The sequence below is a fragment of the Lathyrus oleraceus genome, chromosome 4 (genome assembly GCF_024323335.1).
Source record: "Lathyrus oleraceus cultivar Zhongwan6 chromosome 4, CAAS_Psat_ZW6_1.0, whole genome shotgun sequence".
NCBI lineage: Eukaryota > Viridiplantae > Streptophyta > Magnoliopsida > Fabales > Fabaceae > Lathyrus > Lathyrus oleraceus.
In genome coordinates, this window is record NC_066582.1 from 244342606 (window position 1) to 244366054 (window position 23449).

Here is a 23449-nt window from a genome sequence, read left to right on the forward strand (position 1 = left end):
ACTGACTCTTTTCCCTACGCACTAATGCGTGTTGTGCAATCCTCCAATGCCTTAGTCTATCGTGTCTATCAGCCATTATGCATATAAGTTAAAGAAAAGAAGACAATTAATGCAAGCATACAACACCATAAGTAGCAAAGACAAACAAAAAATAACAGAGAAAATTCCGGAGATGCATCTCCAATTGCTGGAAAAATAAAATGTTGAAAAATCACAGGGATGCATCTCCGGAATTTTCTGCAACTTAGCACTTGCGACAATGACGGAAATGCAGGAATGGAAACCCTAAACAATATTGTGTTGATCATCATTTTTATCCAACTATCATATTTTACACTATGTCTAAACTATCAATCATCCAATTTCTACTCATTTCCTAACTTATACATTAATTTCTACTCATTTACACAAAAATCCAAAAACTCTTCAAAACATCAAAAAACTTACAATTTTTCACTTTGCTTTAGTGTTGGATGTTGTTTCTGATGTTCCTTTGACCTTGATTGCTTGATTTTGGACTTGTTAATGAGAATAAATTTGAGAGAATTTGAAGTAGTTTTTGAGAAATATGAGAAATGAGGAAGATGAAGGGTTCTGGCGTGATTTAAGCACCAAATCGTTCCGGAGATGCATCTCCGACATTATTCGGTAGATACATCTGAAATATTTTAACATTAATTTAGGTTTGGGTGCGTCAGGAGATGCATCTTCGAAATCTAAGAACATTAAATATTTTCATGTGATGATTAAAAAACATATATGGTGCATTAAGAAATCTCTTTACCTTAACTTCACGACCAAGAGGCATGACAAAGAGGAGAATAATACTCCTATCCTTCTGGATCTTATTAATGACATGTCCTTCAGGATCTTATTAATGACATTTTCGGTTGTACGACACCCGAAAATTGGATCAGCATTTCATACCCGATGGGTGATCCGTTTTGGGGTTTTAGTCCCGATCCGCTGCCCGGTCCTATAAGTAGGTACATGAAATCATCCCTTTATAGTTTTGTGGAAGCTTACAGTGTTGTTTTGGATCTTCCTATCAAGTCATTGGTTGAATATTTGGCAAATTCAGGGTTAATTTCTTAATCTACTTACTAAGTTGGTGTTGTGCTCCTTAAACATCTTTTGTTGAGGCTTTTGTTTAAGGAGCCTAAAATAAAGCATGATAAATGCCAATTACTGTTTTTCTCGAGTACTACGTTATGTCTCACATTAATAAAGGACAAAACAATTTGGTTCTAAAGTAGTAGGCAAACATAAGTCCAAAACACAGTTCCACTTAGGAGAAAAAAATAAACAAATCGTAAATAAATTAATGTAACATCAACAGAATAAAACAATAATATTGGATATGTAAGAAAGATTAGATTTCTGAATCCAATGGAAACTGATCCCTGGCAAAAATGGGGTCACCACAAAATAAATCTCTCAGTTGCATATGTGACAGTGTCAATTTAACACCAAATGGTAGAAAACCTCCACTCTGATCTTAAAGTTAGATTAATCCAACGACTGAGATTTTACCGGAGAAACAATATCGGTACCGAACCAAGGATCCAAACTTGCTCCACAAGCTAAAGTCATGCCAAAAGTCTCAAGGAAACAAAATTGGGGATTCCACATGTTTAGGACATCCACTTTTTGTTAGGAGAATATACTTCAAAGGTATTGAGCTTGTATTCTTTCTCTGTTCTCTTCCCACCATGTTTTTGCATTTACCTCGCCGAATCTTTCTCGGCTGCAGACACGAATTCAGAAAGTTTATGACACTATAAGAGAATGTATGACACAAACCAAATATTAAGGAACATGTTTTTCATAGGATGGATTATAGTACCTGAATCGGACACGTCTAAGCTCCCTCGTACCATCGGCTAACTGTCTGATTGTAATGTAAACTCCAGGCTCATCTTGTTCTACCCATTCTGACTCCATTTCACTTGCATTGCTAATAGAAGGTTCATCTCTAGAGGAAGTAGTTGCTCTTGATGGTTCCATTGATGAACCTCCTTGATAGAGATGGCCTCCGCCTTGATCCGACATTCCTGAGGGTTTGTAGTGACTCCTTGGCGTCCAATCCTTGACCGACGCCATAGGACTTTCTCTTGCTGATGTCAATCTCGAGTAAGTAGAATCGCGTTGCTGTTCAAACAAAAACGTATACATATCAATACGAATCGAATAAGTATACATAGTCCGTGTAAAAAAATCTTTCGATTATTATTACCTCATCGGCTTCGGATCTTGGAGGAGTGTTGAGAGCTTGTCGATTAAATCTTTGGACATTGTAAAGCTCCATGATTCTGTCGTAATTCTCGCCCCACCATTTTTGAGCTTGCCATTTATTGAACATCTCTCGGCTTCAAATTCAAATGCTAAGTATTGTCAGTCTTTGCTCCTACATGATAATTGTTACATTTTCAACAACTAAAAATTTCATTCTTTTTTTCTGTAATATTAGGCCCTAAGGTACTTTTTACAAAAAATTTGGTTCCACATTTCAACTGAATCACTGATCCAATAACCACAGCACCAATTTAGATTTAACTTATGGTGAACTTCAAAGAGCTTATAACATATGTAGTTATCTAAGCATCCGTAGTTAATACTTAATTGACGATACCTGAAGCGAATTCTCTTGAGATCATTTCCACCATTAGGAAGAGAAACAAAGGTAATATGAACTCCTGGCTCAACCTGTGCCATCCATTCCTTCGGTTCATCCTCATCCTCTAACACAACATCACAGACTGACGCAGAGTCGCGTCCTCTAGGGGTGCGGTCTCCGGCATATCTTGCACCAGGGTAGTTAGAAGTAGTGAAATCCCATGCAGGGGTTGAACTTGAGCTTGCACCTCCAATATAAGGGTATGGAACCCCTTCTGAGATTGTGTCGAAGTCGGGATATGGTCTATGTCCTTTCTTGTTGTAGCTACTCGATCCTCCCGTGCATGGTTTGCATTGCTTGTAAGCACCCGAAAACTTTAAGGCCATATCTTTTATCTGCATCAAAGAAAAAAACACTTAACATTAATACATTAAAAGCTACAAAACACTGACACGTCCACCAGACACGTCGAATGTGCAAATTAGTAGTATATTATGTGTTCAAGTGGATTTTGAGCATCAGCATCTATTATTATAGATATATTATATGTTCAAGTACAAGTAATTTATAACTTCTTTTAATAAATTCAAACTATATATTTTCAATACTTTTTATAGGAAGAAAAACTTATGTGATGTCATTAAATCTATCATGAGGATTCTATTTTTGGAATATTAGCATACATGAATTGAATATCACCTAATCATGAAAGAGTGATGTAAAGAATGTTTGAGAATAATTGGTAGCATTTGTCACACTATTATTGAGAGACTATAATAGAATAAGTAAAATGTTTGTGAAATAGAGCACAAAGAAAAAACGAGATGGGGAAATCATGTCTGAAATTTCTGAACTAAAAATTAAAATAAATTTGGAACAAACTGAATAGAGTCTAAGGTTTCAAGCATAGGTCATTTTCATAGAAATGACTTTACAGTTGGACATATGAAGAATGTTTTTGGAAGGCCAATTATATGCAAGAAACTTACAAAAATTTCACCATCAACTATATTACCCTTAGTGGCTAGAATTTCCTAATTCAAGAAATTCCATTGATTGGTAACTAGTTGTTCTACTAAAACCATGCATATATTCTTGGCACAATTTTGAAATTATAGACAGTTAGTAATGAGATAGAGAATTAAGTTTAGTGATCTAAAAGCAAAAAACACTAAGAAATGTGAATATTAACTTTATTGATGTAAAAACAAGTAAAGAGCAACCAAAACTTGTTTAAATTTTGTTGCTTTTTTTAACAGTGGTAATAATAGAACACTTTAGAAAAACATTGTATCGACAAGAATTCAAGGATGGGCCACACATAGGATGAGAATATGGCAGACCCTTCTGTATGTTAGGAATCTTTCCTTAACATCAACTCAATTTACGAATATTGAACATGTTCCCACTAATATTATTGAATATGTATCTCATAAAATATTTGCTTTTTTTTTTCTTTTCATTTTATTTGAAAAAAAGTACAAGGAGACCAAATCAAGAAATTGAGTAATTAGTAAATAATTAATCAAACAATTCTAGCTAGTACTAAGATATAGAAAGTAAAGTAACCAAAAAAAATTATAGTATATTGATTGGTTTGTAACAAAAGATGAGGTCAGCAAAAAAAAAAAAACATATCACAATCAAATGGTGTTACTAAAGATTTGTTTGTTTCACCAAAATGTAAAAAGGAGAGAGAAAAAGCAAAAACAATTGTGAAAGAAGAGAGAGAGAGAACAAGAACCTGTGTGGTAATGCTTTTGACAGCTTCTTTAGTACTAGGCGTGCCACTCTCACGACCATCTTCATCCCTCTCATCTGATGTTTGTTTCGTACAAGCTATGCATGTAAACATCTTTTTCCTTAATCACTGCTTCCTAAAAATAAAACAACCACACCAAATAATAAATAATAAATAATAAATAAACTACATGTGCATGTGTTTTATTTTATGTGTGAGTGAATGAATGACCAATAAAGTGCAAAATTGGTAGTTATGTTATTGGTAGGTGAAAACAATCATCACTTTTATTGAATTGAATGAAACAGTGACAATTTGTGCCAACAACATACAAAATATAACTAGTTAGCTAGAATGGAACTAAATAAACAACAATGATTTATTAACAATTTAAGTAGTCCCAACACAACACCTCTGATACCTCTAATGTCTGTGTCCGTTTCCGTATCAGACACTTGTGATTATGTTTTTTCAGTATTGTTGTGTCAGAGTCAGATCATGGTATTGGTGTCCATGCTTGGTAATTAAGAATGAAATGCAAAGAATGAAAAGTGTAGACAAAATGGTCCTATGGTATAGAATAAAAATGGGGCAAAAGAGAAAGATAGAAAGCAAAATTGAATATAAACTCGGGATCAGAGCAAGATCTAAAGCGATCTCAAAAGAATGAAACAATGGGCCTATAATTAAAAGCAAAATAAAATGGGGCAAGGAATGACCAAAGTAATATTTGCTTTGCTTTACCACACACAAATTCCAAAAATATAAAAAATAAAGTAACCATAACTAAAAATAGATCAAAAATTATAAAAAAATATAAAAAAGCGTGTTCAAAACAGAAGTTTCTAACACACTTTTTTTCTCATTTCAACCAAAATAAAACATCATTAAAAAAAACAATAATCTTATTATATGAAAAAAAACAAAAACAAATGTGTTATCTATTCATTTGATTCTATTTCTCACTTTATCTTTAATTAAAATCACATCATTCACATTCCCCAATGCAATGCGACTCAAAATCAAATCAATGAGCTGTAGAGAGAGAAAGAGAGAGAATGTGCTTAGTTACTTAAGGTACGTATTTTGGGGATTTGTGTAGAACAAGACTGGTTATGAATCAGTGTTTGTCGGAAGATGAAGAAGAATGAAAGAGAATGAATGCAGCAGTAGTAGAATTCAGAAGAAAGAAAGAAAAATAAAATAAAGTGAATAAATATTGTGGCATTGCATTGATTAATAATGAATGAGAATTAATTATTTAGCTTTATTCTGAAAAAGTGAAATTAATTATTGTCATTAACTATTCGAAAACGACATAACAAGCATTCCTCAACTGCTTTGTCTCTCTCATTACTCAACAAATTTTTCATTACATTATCTACATTTCATTAAACACACGTTCATATGTTTCCATGTTTGTTTTCAAATGCGTGTGTGTGCGGTTTTTTCAAATTCAAAACCGTGTTATCTATCAATGGAAAAAAAAACATTGAAATAAAAACTTACCTTATGTGAAGAAGTAAATAGTCTTCTTCTTCTTCAATGAAATGAAATGAGATAAATCGCTTTTTTTGTTTGCTTTTTCTTCAAACAAATGAACGAATCACTTCTTGAAAGAGGGGGAGGAAGAGAAGAGGTGAGTGAGAAAATGAAGATATCGTGGTGGTGACGATATTTTGACGAGATTATGGTGTGCGAGGAAAGAGTGTGTCGGAAAATTTGGAAGATCACAAAGAAGAAGAGAGTGGTGGAATTTGAGGTTGTTGTATTTATATGAGAGAGAAAAGTTAACGGCGTGAGAGTGAAACGTTAGTTTAGACGGAAAATGTTTGTTGTGAGTGGAGAAGGTGTTAAGGGGGGAATGGAATTTGGGTTTTGTCTTTTTGTTTATTAGAGCGAGCGGAAACAATGGTCGAGTGTGGAGAAGACAAGAGGGACCCACGTGTAGTGTACGTGTGTTGGGGATGGATTGGGTGGTTGTGATTTGTTTCGGGGATTGGACGGTGGGGATTTGTTTATTTTGTAGTATTTGGGTTAAGAGAGAGACTTGACTAATAATGATTAAAATTCATCTAATTTGAAGAAAAAGACATCAACAATTCATTTTAAGTACAGCGGAAAGAGAGAAGATAAATTATTTTAAATTAGTTGTAGTGAATAGTGATAGCCATGTTAATGGTGACTCCAATTTTTCGTTCATCTATGTTATTTCATTTAGAATTAATAATGCAGGTTTGTCATGTAGTACTATAGTCAAAGAACAGAGAAATTTTTAAATGCAATAAACAAAAAATCCTATAAGATTTTTCTTCATTCTCTTTATAGAAATGTATATTTGAATTGTTGTACTTCCTCCGATCACAATTATCATAATTATAAATAAATTAAAATTAATATTTTGATTTGATTTATAATCAAAATAAAATTTACTATAATATTTTTAATTATATTTGATTGGTTAACCACCAACATTAATGTTTTTAAATTAAATCAAGGGTATAATAGTAACACAAATATTAGTTAACTAAAAAGTTAATAAATTTTGTTTATGATGGTGACAAAGATTTAAAATCATTTTTTTATATTAGTGATTGGAGCTACGAAGTTATCCCATTGCTTAACAAAGGTGGAAACATAAGAGTTTAGTCTGTGGGAGTAGATGGCATTGGGAACATGCACTTTAAATGTCAATCTCATCACTTAGATGTTTCGAAATGTCATTCGTGTGTGACTTCAAGCTTTTAGGGTAGGGAGTTGCACTTCCATTTATAATACTCAGGTTCACTTTAGTGTCGTAATCTCGAGGTTGATTCTCCATCGTTCATATCATCTTCTTAGCCTTCTTTCAATATGGGTCGTAGACTTATGCCCTTTATTTTCTTATATAAGGATGACCCTCACTACAAATGACTCTTCAATCTTCTTTCTTAAACATTTTGCCTCCCATAATTCATCATGTTCTTTCTTGAATTCGTGTGAGACTTTAATCTATTCATTTATCTCATCTTACCTAATTTTGCATTCCTTCTTCGTTTCTAAGTTTCTAGATGGTATCCTCAGTGTTTTATTTGTTTTCATCTTCGTAGTTTTTCTAAGGTAATATTTCCCTCTCTATTTACTATTGTTGTTCTTATTCTTACTTTAGTCAATGTCAACCTAGTAAATACAAACATAAGTTTTTTGGACTTATTTAGTGGGGATTAGGTAAGTGATGCTCCTTTTCGAACTGGAGTGACTGGCCTAGAAATGTGGAACATGGTTCCTCTAGTAGTAATACTCACCCTATTAACTTTGTATAAATTAGTGATAATTCTTATTCTATGAGGAGTTACGACCACGGTGATAATGAATCTATGGGTCCTCTAAGGATCTAGAGGAACCCATGGAGGAAGACAGGGCTAACCAATGTAGGCTTAATATTATGGGAGTTGTTCGTGGTTTCTCTTTTCCTGAAGTGCTCGTGGTGATCCTAAAAGGGATGAGGATTACCAGGGTAACTTGAGGGTTCACCTTTACATTAAAGCTTTTAAGGCTTTAAACAATTATGAACTTGACGATGATGAGGTTATGAGGTATCTTAAATCTCAGGCACGCTCTAGAACTCACGAGTGTGATTTTTTGTTTATTGACAATGAGGAGGAGATGGTGCGTAGGGAGCAACACAATCTCAAACTTCCCACCGATGTTGATCAGTATTCATGGGTGTAAAAGGAGGTATTAAGGACGACCTCCATTTTTAATGAGGCATATAGGTTGAAAAATTCTTATAGTGAAGCAAATTCATATCTCGACTGACTGGTCTCTCACATAGGGCTCTATAAGACGTTATATTGTTCCTTCAACAAATGTTTGGTTCCTTTTCACGAGCGTATGTTCTCCATTATGGGATTTAGACTTCCCTTCAACAACTTTGAAGTGGGGTTTTTGAATCACCTAAAGATTTCCATGTCTTTAACTACATCTAGAAAGCATATATAAGGATGGTACACTAACTATGAACTTGTTCTTCCAGTGGTTCAATGTACAGTGCACTTCCACCAAGGCAGACTCAGGGAAACAATTGTTCTCGTTTCGTCAAGTGAAGAAGATGTTTGACGTTTTTGTTGACATCTTCAAGAACTTCAAAGATCGTTATTTTTTAGCCATTCCTCAAAGTCGTAAGGCACACACAAGTTTATATACTCTTCTAGAGTGTTCTCTGTCTTGTCTCCCTTGGTTGGAATTGCCCAGATATAAGGACAAATTCTCCAAGGATTAGAATCATAATCATTTCTTGGAAGCTCTGAAGAAGTATGTATTTCCCTTGGAAGAAGAGGTTTTTAAGGTTAACCTCGTTATTTCCTATGAGTTTTTGGGTTTTGTGGAAAGAGATGGTCCTTCAGATGTACTAATGTCTCATATAAAAAGGGCACGTTGAAGCATAATTGCTGGTAGAGGTGGGACGTTGTCAAGAATTGAGAGAAATCTTTGGTGAGGAGAGGAGTTAATTTATTAATTCCTTTGTTGTTGCTTTAATATGTGCCTTAACTATTGTGTTCATTTTGTTTTGAAAATTGCATGGGTATCATAAAGGATATAATCAAGAGGAAGAAGGAACTAACAATAATATAACTCTTTTTCCTCCTCTATGCCCAAATGCATATGTGATTGCACCAACAAAAGATACGGGTCTGGACGAAAGTAATATCCCAAACTCAAAACAGGTACATCGACATTCTTAGAAGGAAGGCACAATGAGTCATAACCAACCGTCTTTCGAGGCTCGTATCAAATAATCTAATGATAGGCAGGGGAATCATGTCATGGGTCGATCGAAGGTAGCTAATGAGAACTCCTTGAATAGGGATAATGGAAAACATCTAACTCATAAACTCCCTCTAAAATAGGCCTAAGACAATGATGTTTGAGGTCAACTAGGTGGTCATGGGGGCCAACTAGAGTGAGTCGCACACCTACTTCACACAACAATTTCTCCTTACCAAGGTGCATCAGACTTCAAAAGATGTTCATGTCTATTTTTCTGAGGGAGATTAGACTTACTTCCAACGGCTAGCCGAGACGACCAAAAGGTAGGTAGTGATTGAGATGTCCTACTAGTTATACCAGGTTTGTGTCGTGTTGTCTATCAGTGTTTTTGGCTAGGGAGGCATTTTGGTCCTAGAATACCTTATAAGGGAGACGTAAAATTAGTCGAAAAAATATGATGTCGACCTTCTCCAACATGATGGTCTTTAAAAGGAGCTGGTTAAAGTGAAGGAACAACTTTCTTCTTTCTAAAATGAAATGAAGGAGCATGGAATCCTTTCTATCCTTGCTACCAAGGTAAAACTTTGGGAGGGAATGTTAAAGTATAAGAAGGAGTCGTTAGCTAAGGTTGAAAAATATTTAGCCAATGTCCAGAGCTCTCTCAAGACTTCAACGACGGTGGTGAGAAAGTTGTAAGCCACCTTGGAAAAGGAGAAAGAAGATCGTTCTAAGGAGGAGAAGGATAATGAGGACCGTCTGAAGGGTGTGCAGAAGGAGCTCAAAGACTCCGTTAACCTAGAAACTTAGGTCATGCGGGTCTTCTTGGATAATGCTTTGAGTCAGGTCAAGCTATTTTGTTCAAAAGTTAAGATTCCTCGTGAGACTATTGACGCAAAGAAAGAGATTATGAAGGAGAAATTGATTTCTCCCGAAGAGAATTTTTTTTTATTTTTTAATCATATTGTTAGAACAAGATTTTGATTCTGTAATGTATCTCTAAGTTTTGATGATAACAAAGAATAAAACAATTTGGTACCCTAATAGTTTTCTTAAGTGTGAAGGATTCTAAATTGAAATGACTCCGATAAGTCACCTTCTGATTCTTAAGAAACTAATATTTAGCATCTGAAGTAGTCCATAAGCGCTAACCCAACACAAAGAGAAATCACATCTGACTCTGAACAGAATCCATCTGAGGAGCAATCACCTGAAGAATCTGACTCTGAAGTTCAAGCTCTGATGATCTAATTCTGAGAACTCTATATGAAGACTCTACAAAGAGATATTTGAAGACTCTAACTCTGAAGAGGCTGATCATGCTCACCTCACTCTGACACATGCTTAGAAACACGCCATCATATGTCACCTGGTCTGAAACTTAAGCTGGAAGCATTCAAATTGTAGTACAATCCTTTTAAGGAAACATTTGATTATGCTCCTAGTATGCTATGGAAAGGACAAGGAATTTACTACATTTGTCTCCCACAGCTGGCACAAAATATTTATTGATTTCCCCCCAACGGTATTATCTCAAATGTTATATAATGTCCTCTTCACAACTTGCCAATACAATAACTTTGATACAACAACTTTATCATACAACTTTTTCACCACTCTTACGAAGAACAACTCATGCTCTGCATACTCTGATTATTTCTTCACCACTGTTGTTGTAAGAAAAAGTTTCCATACAAGAGTTGATGCTCAATATTGTATGGTTATCTTTCATTGTTCTTAAATTGTGTTTATACTGCTTATCTAGAAGCATCTAATGAAACACTTTGTGATTCTTGTAATTGTTTTTGATTCTTCAAGTGACTTGTTTATGTATGTAGACTTGAGATGGCTAAGAGGTTGTTGAACCCTTAGACGAACTTTATAATATGTTGAGATTAGTGGATTAAGTCCTTGTTGAAGGCACAATCACCTTGGTCGGGTGGACTGGAGTAACTTTGATTTTCAAGCAAACTAGGATAAATCGTTTGTGTTGTTCTTATTTCTTCTTTGCTTGTGTTGGTACAAAAGTATTTTAATTCCTGTGAACATAATTCAAACCCCCATTTCTTGTTTTTCTCTACCTTTAATTGATATCAGAGCTCCGAATCTGTTATTGATTTTTGAATCAAACACTTAACCGTGTAGAGAGACCCGGGGTGAGAAAAACTTCATGGCCAACACAAATGAAAGAGATAGCTACAATGCAAAACCTCCATTTTTTGATGGAGAAAAATTTGACTACTGGAAGGACAAAATTGAGAGTTTCTTCCTAGGCTATGATGCTGATCTTTGGGATATGGTTACAAATGGTTATGAGCTACCCATCTCTATAATTGGTATTCCTATTCCAAGAAGCAGAATGAGCGACGATCAGAAGCATGATTCCAAGAATCACCATAAAGCTAGAACAATTCTGTTAAACGCTATTTCCTACAACGAGTACGAGAAGATAACCAACGGGGAAACAACCAAAGATATTTTTGACTCCTTGAAAATGACGCACAAAGGGAACAACTAAGTTAAAGAGACTAAGGCTCTGACCTTAATCCATAAGTATGAAGCCTTCAGAATGGAATATGATGAAATTGTTGAAGTGATGCTCTCAAGGTTCCAAACCTTGGTTGCAGGACTCAAGGTTCTGGACAAAGTATATACTACAGCAGATCACGTCAAGAAGATAATAGAAGTCTTCCCAGGAAGTGGATACATATGGTTACTGCTCTGAAGCTTTCCAAGGATCTGAACAACACAAGTCTTCAAGAACTTATCAACTCTCTCAGAAGTCATGAAATAGAGATAGAAGAAGATTAACCTCATAAGAAGAGCAAATATGTTGCTCTAAAGTCAAGACTAGAATGAAGAAAGCCAGAAAGGAACAAAGCCTTTCAATCTGAAGAGGAAGAAGCTGATGACTCTGAGAATGAAGATTCTGATGATGAAGAAGAATTATCTCTTCTTTCCAAAAGAATCAAACATCTCTGAAGAAAGAGACAGAGCAACTTTAGGAGGCCCAAATAGAAGGGAGACCGTCCAGATTCAACCTCGAGAGGCAGACCCAATAAGGAAGTAACATTTTATGAATGCAAAGAGCATGGACACTACATAAATGACTGTCCAAAGCTAAAGAAGGATAGCTCCAGAAAAGAAAGATTCAAGAAGAACTCATTCAAATAAAAAATAAGAAAGGACTCATGGAAACATGGGACAATGCTGAATATGAAGCTCCAGAATCTGATTCTGAAGAGGAGCAAGCAAACGTAGTATTCATGGCCACGACCTCTAGAAGTTCATCTGAAACAGAGTCTGACTCTGAAGAGGTATTCTATGACTTTTCTCGTTCTGACCTTGAATCCTGTTTGTCAGAATCTTTGAGCTTGTATCAGAAGCTTCGACATAAATTCAAGAACCTGAAAAAGGTTCATGAAGAGACTGTTGAAGAGTGTTACAAGCTTGAGAAAGAAGTTTCTGAACTCAAAGAAAATAATTTTATTCTTGAAAGAGAAAAATATTTTTCAACTAAGAAATGTTCAAAACTTGAGGAAACCCTTTCTAAATCTCCACCTACTTCTGACACTATCATATACAAATACGATAAAGCCTTTCAAAATTTTATGAACAACAGCCTAGATAGAAGCAAAATGGATTCTATGATCTAGGTGTAAGTCATAATAGAAAAAGAGGATTTGGTTATGACTCTGATCAGAAACCTTCTATAGAAAACAAACCAAAATATCTTTTTTCTTACCATTATACATCGGCACAGACACAAAAGTTCAGTAACGCTAGAAAACCCAAAGTTTTCAGAAACTCTGGGAAAACTAATCCTAAAGGACCCAAAAGATTCTGGGTAACAAAAGATAAAATAGTGTACGTTGCAGATATCCTATGCAGTAGAGTTAAAACACCAAGTATAGTACCTGGACTCTAGATGCTCGCAACACATGACGGGAAGAAAACATATGTTCTAAGACCTGGAACTTAAAGATGCTAGTTTAATAAGCTTTGGAGGAAATCAGAAAGAAAGAATCAGAGGATCTAGAACAGTTGGTAACAGATCTCTTCCCTCTATTTTTGATGTTATTTATGTTGAGGGATTAATGCATAATTTATTATCCATAATTCAATTAAGTGATAACGATTATGATATTATCTTTAATCAAAAAACGTGCAAGGCTGTCAATCAGAAAAATGGAACAATCCTTTTCACTGGAAATATGAAGAACAAACATTTATAAAATAAAACTTTCAAATTTGAAAAACCAAAATGTTAAATGCTTGATGTCTATTAATGAAGAGTAATGGGTGTGGCGTAAACGCTTGGGTCACATTAGCTTGATGATTTCTCAGCTAAGTAAAATTGAGTTAGTCAGAGGCCTGCCTAAGCTGAAGTTTCCTTCAGATGCTCTTTGTGAAGCATGTTAGAAAGAGAAATTTTCTAAAACTACTTTCAAAACCAAAAATGTTGTTTACACCTCCATACCTCTGGAACTTCTACACATTGATCTCTTTGGACCTGTTAAGACAATGCCAGTCAATAGTAAGAAGTATGAACTTGTCATTGTTGATGACTACAGTCGTTGGACATGGGTGAAATTTTTAAGGCACAAGAATGAGTCACATTATGTGTTCAACAATTTATGTTTAAAAGTGCAAAATGAATTTGACTCTAAGATTATTAGATTCAGAAGTGATCATGGTGGAGAATTTGAAAACAAATTTTTTGAAGAACTTTTTGACTCTAATGGAATATCCCATGATTTCTCCTGTCCTAGAACTCCACAACAAAATGGAGTTATAGAAAGGAAGAATATGTCTCTCCAATAAATAGCAAGAACCATGATCAATGAGACTAATGTGGCTAAGCACTTCTGGTCAGAAGCTGTGAATACAACATGTTACATTCATAATAGAATCTCTATCAGACCTATTCTGGAGAAGACTCCTTATGAACTGTGCAAGGGAAGAAAGCCCAACATTGATTATTTTCATCCTTTTGGATGATCTTGTTTTATTTTCAACACTAAAGACAATTTGAACAAGTTTGACTCTAAGGCACAAAAGTGTATTATGTTGGGATACTCAGAACGTTCTAAAGGATATCGAGTATACAATACATAAACACAAATTATGGAAGAATCAATTCATGTCATATTTGATGACAAGCTTGACTCTGAAAAGTCAAAGCTAGTTGAGAAATTTGCAGATCTGGAGATCACACTTGCAGGCTCTGGCGAAAAGACTAAAGGTTCTGAAGAAGCAGAAAGAGGAACTTCAGAATCACCTGAACGCACAATCAATCAGAAAAGACAAACAAATAAGCAGATTGTTTCTAAAGAACTGATTCTGGGAAACAAGGATGAACCTGTCAGAACAAGATCAACATTCAAAGATTCTGAAGAAACACTTATGGGACTAGTATCTCTGACAGATCCAACATCCTGTGAAGAAGCACTTCAAGATAAAGAATGGATTATGGAAATGAAAGAAGAACTTGATCAGTTTTCTAAAAATGATGTTTGGGATCTTGTACCAAGACCCAAGGGAACCCATGTGATTGGAACTAAATGGGTTTACAAAAACAAGCTAAACGAAAAAGGTGAAGTCGTCAAGAACAAAGCACGGTTGGTGGCACAAGGTTATAGTTAACAAGAAGGAATTGACTACAATGAAACCTTTGCTTCAGTCGCAAGGTTAGAATCTATTCGTCTCCTTGTATCTTTTGTTGTTAATAATTCTATTAAATTATATCAAATGGACATCAAAAGTGTGTTTCTGAATGGTTACATTTCTGAAGAAGTGTATGTCCATCAACCTCTTGGCTTTTAAAATTCAAAACTTCCAAAACATGTTTTCAAACTTAAGAAATCTCTTTACAAGTTGAAACAAGCTCCCAGATCTTGGTATGAAGGACTTAGTTCATTTCTTCTGGAAAATGATTTTATTAGAGGCAAATGGACTCCCCTATCTTTTGCAAAAACATCATAAACGATCTTATGATTTGTTATATTTATGTTGATGATATAATATTTGGTTCTTCTAACCCATCTGTTTGCCAAGAATTTTCCGAGTTAATGCAGGCAGAATTTGAATTGAGCTTAATGCAAGAACTAAAGTTCTTTCTGGGTATTCAAATCAATCAAACATCAGAAGCCACTTATGTCTATCAAAGCAAATACATAAAATATCTTCTGAAGAAATTTGACATGTCAGAAAGCAAGCCAACCAAGACTCCTATGCATCCTACTTGAATTCTGGAGAAGGAAGAGGTAACTCAAAAGTTTTGTCAGAAACTCTATCGTGGTATGATAGGCTCTCTCCTTTATCTGAATGCCTCTCGTCCTGATATATTATTCAGTGTATGTCTATGTGCTAGATTTCAGTCAGATCCAAGGAATCTTACTTAACTGTTGTTAAGAGAATCCTTAGGTATTTGAAAGGAACACCTAATCTTGGCTTGATGTATAAGAAAACATCAGAGTACAAGCTTTCTGGGTATTGTGATGCAGATTATGCTAGAGATAAGTTAGAATGCAAAAGCACATCTGGGAACTGTCAGTTTCTGAGAGGAAACCTCATCTCATGGACAAGCAAAAGACAATCAACCATTGCACTGTCAACTGCAGAAGCAAAATATATCTCAGCTTCACTTTGCAGCACTCAGATGCTCTGGATGAAGAATCAACTTGAGGACTTTCAGATCCATGAGAGTAACATTCCTATCTTTTGTGATAATACTTCTACTATTTGCTTAAGTAAGAATCCAATTTTACATTCTAGAGCAAAGAAAATAGAAATTAAACACCACTTTATTAGAGATTATGTTCAGAAAGGGACAATTATTTTAAAATTTATAGATACAAACCATCAATGGGCTGAAATCTTTACAAAACCCTTAGCTGAAGATAGATTTCTCTTCACTCTGAAAAATTTAAATATGGCAGATTGCTCATAATGACTCTGAACATGTGCTTCTCACCTCTAATGTAAAATTAGACTCTGAATCAATCATATGATGTTTATTTGGTTCTGATTCTGATACTTCTACAAGTTAGAAGATATCTTTACCAGGAACATTTCAAGTCAGAAACCTTCTGGTATTCTTGACTCCAAGTACATTAACACGTGGCCTCTCAAACGTGTGGCTCTAGTTCTTCTAGACACTTGTCTAGCTCATAACTCAATGGATAAACTGTTGAGATCCCCTCGAGCAGTGTGAAAATCTTGATATTAGAATCTCATCATTAGCTACATTTAATTTTCCCCATGATTGTCTAAACTCGTTTTTAGCAAAAATTAATTTTATTTTTCTTCTCAAGTTACCGTTGATTTTTTTATATACTCTCACGACTCCCATTATTCACACTTTCACTCTTCACTACTTACACAAACCCTAACCTCCAACTTTTCTCTACAACCTCTCTTCATCTTTTTCTCTGAAACTTCATCATGAATGCTCAAGAACAACAAGTTTTCGAGTTCTCTCAAGAGATGAACGCCCAAGAATAACAAGATGAATCCTCACAACAAGTCGCCTCCACTACTTCTCTTCAAACAATAACCTCTTATCAAGAACCTCATGTTCTTGATCGTCCAACCCACATCAATTTGTCAACACCATTTGAATAATTGGAACTTCTTTGTGAATTGCTGGTGGATTTTGAAAACCTCAAAGACAATGGCATGGATCTTACACCAGAATTGAAACATCAGGGTTGGCTCATCTACTTCAACCGTCTCTATGGTCCCATCTACACAAATCTGGTAAAAGGATTCTAGAGATTTGCTGACTTCGATGACCGTTACATATTTTCTCATGTTCTTGGTGTCAAGGTAGTGATAACTGAAAAGTCTATTGATGCGCTTCTGAACATGGAGAAGGCTGGGGGCAGAAGGATTTACAACATCAATCCTAGGGCTAAGTACATGACCTAGGAAATCATCCCACCATATTTTCCCAGAACCCTGAAGGACGAACATCCTCAAAAATCAAGAGCTCCACAAGAATCTGGTTCAACCTCCATCCCCTCTCTTCAACCTCCAAACAACCTTCATCTCACGTTCTGAAGCAACGTTGTTCAATGAACCCTTCTCACCAACCTTCTCCACCACCCACAACACCCCTTCTTACTATGACCTCACCACAAACTTTGAACATTTTGGGTCAGACCATCCCGACCTAAACTCCCCAAACCTTAAAGATATTTAAGCCACAACTGACTCGGAAAGAACTCTTTCTGTACCAATAGACCAACCAATTCCTGAACCTTCTGAACTTGACCTCACCCTACCAACCTTTGATGATGCATTAGCCAAGTTCTTGAAAAGTTCAGCTTCTATGTTCAAGAAGCTCTCTAACGAATCCAACACCAGTGAGAAACCTTCTGAAGTAAGGACTATCTGGAACAGATTCATCCGATGGATGACATCTGAGATTTTCAAGATGAAGAGCCTCTCTAAACAAGTCAGAAATGACTTCATCAGAAGTGTTGAGGAAAGGTTAGAAGCTAGGTTGGCGAAGGAAGCGACAGAAAGGCTGAACGGGAAGTAGTTAAGAAAGCTGCCAAGGAGGTTGCCGAGAAAGCAACTGCAGAAGTTGCTGCAAAAGAGAAAGCTGAGAAAGAAGTAGAAGCTGCAAGGGTCTTAGAAGCTTCTCATAAGGCTGTATTTGAGAAAGCTGTTGAGGTTGCTCTGACTCAGGGAGAGTCATAAACAACTGATCTTGCCCCTCTGGTCATCAGAACTCTGGAAGAGTTCCAGAAAGAACAACAACTGGTTAGAACCAGACTCGACATATAAGATAAGGTTAACAACAACATTCAGAACCTGCTAAACGAGCTACTTCAGAGGATGCCTTCTCCACCTAAACCTTAGACACTTTAGGATTTTTTCTTTAAAAATTTTCTAAGTGTTTTTAGTTCTAAGGCTTATTTTCTGATCTTTTCTCGTTGTACTTTCTGAATTTTTCTAATCAATAAATTGTAGTTTATTTACTTTTTGAGTCTGACAAAAAGGGGGAGAATTAGATAGAAGTCTTTTGATGAGTTATTTTATGTAAATCTCATAAATGCACTGCTTACATTCTGACATAAAATTATTGCATAGTTCTAAGTCATTTTTCAGGACCTATCTGAACCAAGGGAAGCTTGAATTCTTATCTGAGAAACTACTAAATCAAGTCAAGCAACCTAAGAATATTTGGCAAGAAATTCTCTACCCTAGACATCCATATCTGATACTAAATATCCTTAAAAATCATTTTTAAGTATCAGACTTAGGGGGAGATTGCTGATCTTAGGGGGAGTTACTTTCCTATTTGACTCTGATCATTTTCAGTTAAGTTTCTCTTAAAGTACTTATTGTTTCATCAAAATCCTAAGTTTTGTCATCATAAAAAAGGAGGATATTGTTAGAACAATATTTTGATTCTGCAATGTATCTTTAAGTTTTTATGATAACAAAGAATGAAACAATTTGGTATCCTAACAGTTTTCTTAAGTGTGCAGGATTCTAAGTTGAAATGACTCCGATAAGTCACCTTCTGATTCTTAAGAAACTAATATTTGGAATCTGAAGTAGTCCAGAAGAGTTGGCCCAACACAAAGAGAAATCACATATGACTCTGAACAGAATGCATCTGATAAGCAATCACCTGAAGAATCTGACTTTGAAGTTCAAACTCTGATGATCTGATTCTAAGAACTCTATCTGAAGACTCTGCAAAGAGATATCTGAAGACTCTAACGCTGAAGACTTTGATCATGCTCACCTCACTCTGACACATGGTTAGAAACACGCCATCAGATGTCACCTGGTCAGAAACTTAAGCTGGAAGCATTCAAATTGTAGTACAATCCTTTTAAGGAAACATTTGATTATGCTCCTAGTCTGCTATGGAAAGGACAAGGAATTTACTACATTTTTCTCCCACAGCTGGCACGAAATATTTATTGATTTCCCCCCAACGGTATTATCTCAAGTGCTATATAAGGGCCTCTTCACAACTTGCCAATACAACAACTTTGATACAACAACTTTATCATTCAACTTTTTCACCACTATTACGAAGATTGTGTTGTTATTATTTCTTCTTTGTGTGTGTTGTTGCGAAAATCTTTTAATTCTTGTGAAAACAATTCAAACCCCCCTTACTTGTTTTTCTCTACCTTCACATATCGTTCTGCTTTTTTTTCTTCTTCCGGTTGTACATTTATCCTCAAGTTTTTGTAATCGTCAACTTTCATGAATGTTAACCATTTCACTTTGTATTTATGAGTGGATTTACTTTCTCATTCTTGTTTGTGTAACTTTGTTTTATAATTTTCCTTCATGATTAATTTTTTTTCATCACCCTCCTTAATGATTTCATTTCATCATTATCTTGATGTCTCTAGAGATCGCATTTGGCTAAAGGGTTGATCCTTTTCCATGCCCCCAGATGAAAACTCGATTTGAGACCAACATATAAGGGGCTCCACCACATAGGGGGCGTGCATGATGTGGTGATGTCCATATTGCTTTCAAAATTCTGAGCTTAGCTGTGTTAGAGTAATGTTATGCTCCATTTTCCCTAGAGAAAAAAATAAACACATACAAATAAAATAGTGAAAAGTAAATTCGTTATTCATTTTAATACAATTAAATTTTTAGATTTTGGCATTCCCACAATCATTTAAACTAGGTATGACTTAGCTAAAATATATTTTTAACTTGGTGACATTCCAGGTCTTGTGAATAACTTCTCCCCGGGTAAAGTCTCTAGGGTGTATACTCTACTTCCAGTTCTGACCTATATTTGATATGGTATTTCCCAATATGGGAGTGAACTTACCATCTTTAGTGTTTTTCCCTCCGACGTAAGCCCTTTGCAGCAGAGATCGTCAGATTGGAAATTTTCAGGTGCATATTTCTTGTTGTACTTGACAAAACTTGCTTCATGACGCACTTATGAGGGTGGTGAAAAATATTTTATCTTTTAAGAGATCTAGATTTTCCATAATGGTTTGCATGTTGTCTTCCTCTAATAAGGGGTGAGTTGTCCTCCATATGAGCTTCCTCATTTCAGCCTAGATGATACCTTTGGTCCCATAAGTAAGCCTAAGTAGAGTTTATCTGATCATAGAATGGGGTATAATTTGATATGCTTAGAGGGTGCATGGGAGATCTTCCACCCAATTCCCCTTGGAGCCCTTGAGTCTTCTCTTCAATCCTCTCAGCAGAGCCCGATTGACGACCTCTAATTGCTCGTTCCTTTGAGGGTGTTATACTGACGTAAATTTATGTTTGATCTGTAAGTATTCAAAGAGTTTTTTGGGGTCGTGAAATACGTCTCATTATCGGTAACAATGGATTGCGGGATCCCATACCTTGCCAAGATACTCCACTTGAAAAACTTATGTATGTTGATTGTAGTGATCTTCGTTGAGACTTCCATTTGTACCCATTTTATGCAATAATCTACCACAATAATCAGGAACTTAAAATTCTCAGGGGCCATGGGAAAATAATCGAGGATGTCCATGCCCCACTGCGAGAAAAGTCAGGGTGTTGTTAGTAAGTTGAGCTCCATTGGAGGGGCGATATCAATATTCTCGTGCCTTTGACACTAGTCACATTTTTTTACATATGCTTTGGCATATTGGACCATAGACGATCAGTATTACCCGACTTTGAGAACCTTCTTGGCTAAGGCTTTAGCCCTGAGGTTCTTCCCAGAGATACCTCGGGTACCTTAGCAAGTGCATTCTCCCCCTTTAATAGATTTTAGTAGAAAGGTTGACAAGACTCTCTTATACAATTTCCCTCCTATGATAGAGTATGAATCACCTTTCCTTTTCACGAGACTAACATCGGAGGGATCAGAGGGAAGTATACCATGTTTGATATACACTATTATTAGTGATATCCAGGAATATTGTGAGGTACCATTTATGGTCGTATCATTGCTTCAAGAGTTTCAAAGCTAGTTCCTCTTAATATTTCCTCTATAAATAAATGGTTGATCCTTGATGTTCTTGTGCTCGCAAGCTCGGATAATATGTTTTCCATAATGTTCTCATCTCTCGAGATATGCATGATCTCGTGTAACTTGAGCCTGACCAACTTCTCTCTGGTTAAGGAGACGTACTTTTGTATCAATGAATCTTTGGTTTTGAATTTCTCCATCGAAAGATACAACCATTTATGAGTCTATTCACAACATGACTTCTTCTACCCCTATCTTCGAAACTAGCGTGAGACCGACGATGAAGGCTTCATATTTTTCCAAGTTATTAGTGGTGAACTCGAAATGTAAGGATACTTCAATAATTAGCCCAATCTTGCTTTCAAATATAAGGTTAGTGCGAGTTCCCCTACTATTTGATAACCCATTTGTGAACACTTTCCATGTTGCACTTTCCTCTACGGTGACCGACATCATTTATGCTAGAGATTATGCAAACAACTGGGACTTAATCACATTCTTTGGCTCGAAGGAGATATCAAATTCAAAGATCTCAACACACTTTTCATCCTTCTTGTGAAGAAATTTTTTACGGGGTAAGTCGGTCTAGATGATGATAGCTTGCGCTAAGTATCTTTGTAACTTTCTCGAGGTCATCACCAATGCTAATATGATATTCTATATCTTTTGGTTGAGTGTTTATGACCCTTCTAGCGGCTTAGATACGAAATATACTCACTTTTAAATGGAAGAAACTTTCCGGATAAGGAAGACACTAACTGCTTCAGCGGAGACTAATGGGTAGAGGAATAAGGTCTCCTAGGTCGCTGGTCTAGACAAAATCAGATGGGTAGAAAGGGCTGGTTTTTATGAGCCGAACACCCATTCACACTCTAGGATCCACTTGAAGTGTGCTTATTTCTTATGTAACTTGTAGAATGGAAAAATATGTTGATCTAATCTCGAGATAAACCTATTTAGGGTTGTGAGCGTATTGTTCAATTTCATTATCCCTTTCTTTGTAATCAGAGCCTCTATTTTGATCACTATTTCACACTTGTCTAGGTTAGATTTTATGCCTCTCTTTGTTAAGTAAAAAACCAAGAATTTGTTTGCATTAACCTCGAAGGTGAATTTCTTAAGGTCAAACCTCATATCATATTGCCAGAATCTTTTGAACACGCTAGTGAGGTGTTTGTCAAGCTTTTGTTGTTTGCTAGATTTAATGACCATGTCGTCCATGTATACCTTTTTAGTGATTTTCTGATTTCATCTTCGAAAAATCTTATTCATCATCCTCCGATATGTTTTACTTATGTTCTTCAAGATGAAGGGAATGAAGTTGTACCGATAGTTGGCACGTTCAATCATGAAGGTGGTTTTGTCTCTATCTACTTCGAGCATAGGGAATTGGTTGTATTCGGAGTATGAGTCCATGAATGATAATAAATTTTAATCACTAGAATTGTTCACCATCTTTTTTATTTTGGGAAGTGGACATGAATATTTAAGACAAGCTCGGTTGAGGTCAGTGTAGTCTACACATATTCTCAATTTGTCGATCACCTTTTTAACTTGGACAACATTGGATAATAATTTGCTGTATTTTAATTCATAAATAAAGTTGGCATAAAACAAACCCCATACCATTTTCACCGTGGCTTCAACTTTCTCAGGGGGTTGTCGTCTCCTTCTCTAGGTTGCGTATCAGGCGGAAGGGTTGATGTTCAGACGATGACATGCTACGTTGGGGTCGATGTCAACCATCTCGTCGGGGGAAATTGTGAAGAGATCAATGTTAGCTCTTAGGCACCCGATGAGGCCTCTCCTAACTAGGATCACCATATCATCCCGTATAATCAACATGTCAAGATTTTTGTCGAGCTGGATTTCTCGAAGTTTCCATATAGAATCGACCTCGGGGTCTTCATTTTAGTCCTCATCGAGGAGGTGGTCCCATCAACTGGCATAGATTAATCTTCAGGCATATCGAGATCAACTTTGGAGATAGTGAGGGCAAGGGGTTCCTTTACCTTATTTCTAAGAGCGAGGGCAATTGCATTGCGGTATTTCAAAATTGTCTTGCAAATTTGGCAGGGTTTTGTGCATGTCAGTCTGAATGACAACCGATTTATCAAATTAGTTAGGGTATTTCATCTTCAGGTGTCCATTGGAAGCTACAACATGTACCATTTCTAGGAAAGGTCTTCCTAGGATGAAACTGTAAACCCTTTATGTATTCATCATCCTCTTGTTTCTTATGTTCTACAATAGAGACCGACAATTATTTATTACCTCAGAGGGTGTACTTGATGTCACACAAGCTTCTATCATCGTTAAGGATTCTTAGCAATTTATTGTTATCCACAAAAACAATCACTACTAATGGAAGCGTCATGTTAGG

General features: G+C 35.9%; 1 protein-coding gene across 4 annotated transcripts; it reads right to left on the bottom strand.

Annotated features, from left to right (window-relative positions):
• Nucleotides 1–1266: 1266 nt before the first annotated feature.
• Nucleotides 1267–6212, bottom strand: LOC127074843 (protein BREVIS RADIX). 4 transcript variants are annotated; one of them, XM_051016234.1, is made up of 6 exons: nt 5868–6212; nt 4362–4494; nt 2633–3012; nt 2237–2369; nt 1847–2151; nt 1267–1747 (listed from the first exon to the last, which is right to left on the bottom strand). In XM_051016234.1, exons 2-6 carry the CDS (start codon nt 4470–4472, stop codon nt 1669–1671), a joined length of 1008 nt encoding a protein of 335 aa, XP_050872191.1. In that variant the 5' UTR covers nt 4473–4494; nt 5868–6212; the 3' UTR covers nt 1267–1668. The 4 variants fall into 4 exon arrangements, with proteins under 4 accessions (XP_050872191.1, XP_050872193.1, XP_050872194.1 ...); XM_051016236.1 differs by lacking the exon at nt 5868–6212 and adding an exon at nt 5431–5564; XM_051016237.1 differs by lacking the exon at nt 5868–6212 and adding an exon at nt 4771–5258.
• Nucleotides 6213–23449: the final 17237 nt, after the last annotated feature.

Excerpts from the sequence above, each read along its gene's own strand:
- LOC127074843 (XM_051016234.1), bottom strand. The coding sequence starts at position 4,472 with ATGTTTACATGCATAGCTTGTACGAAACAAACATCAGATGAGAGGGAT. Across the intron at positions 3,013-4,361 it reads TCAAAAGCATTACCACACAG|ATAAAAGATATGGCCTTAAA; the intron begins GTTCTTGTTCTC and ends TCTTTGATGCAG. Across the intron at positions 2,152-2,236 it reads CAAGATCCGAAGCCGATGAG|CAACGCGATTCTACTTACTC; the intron begins GTAATAATAATC and ends TTGTTTGAACAG.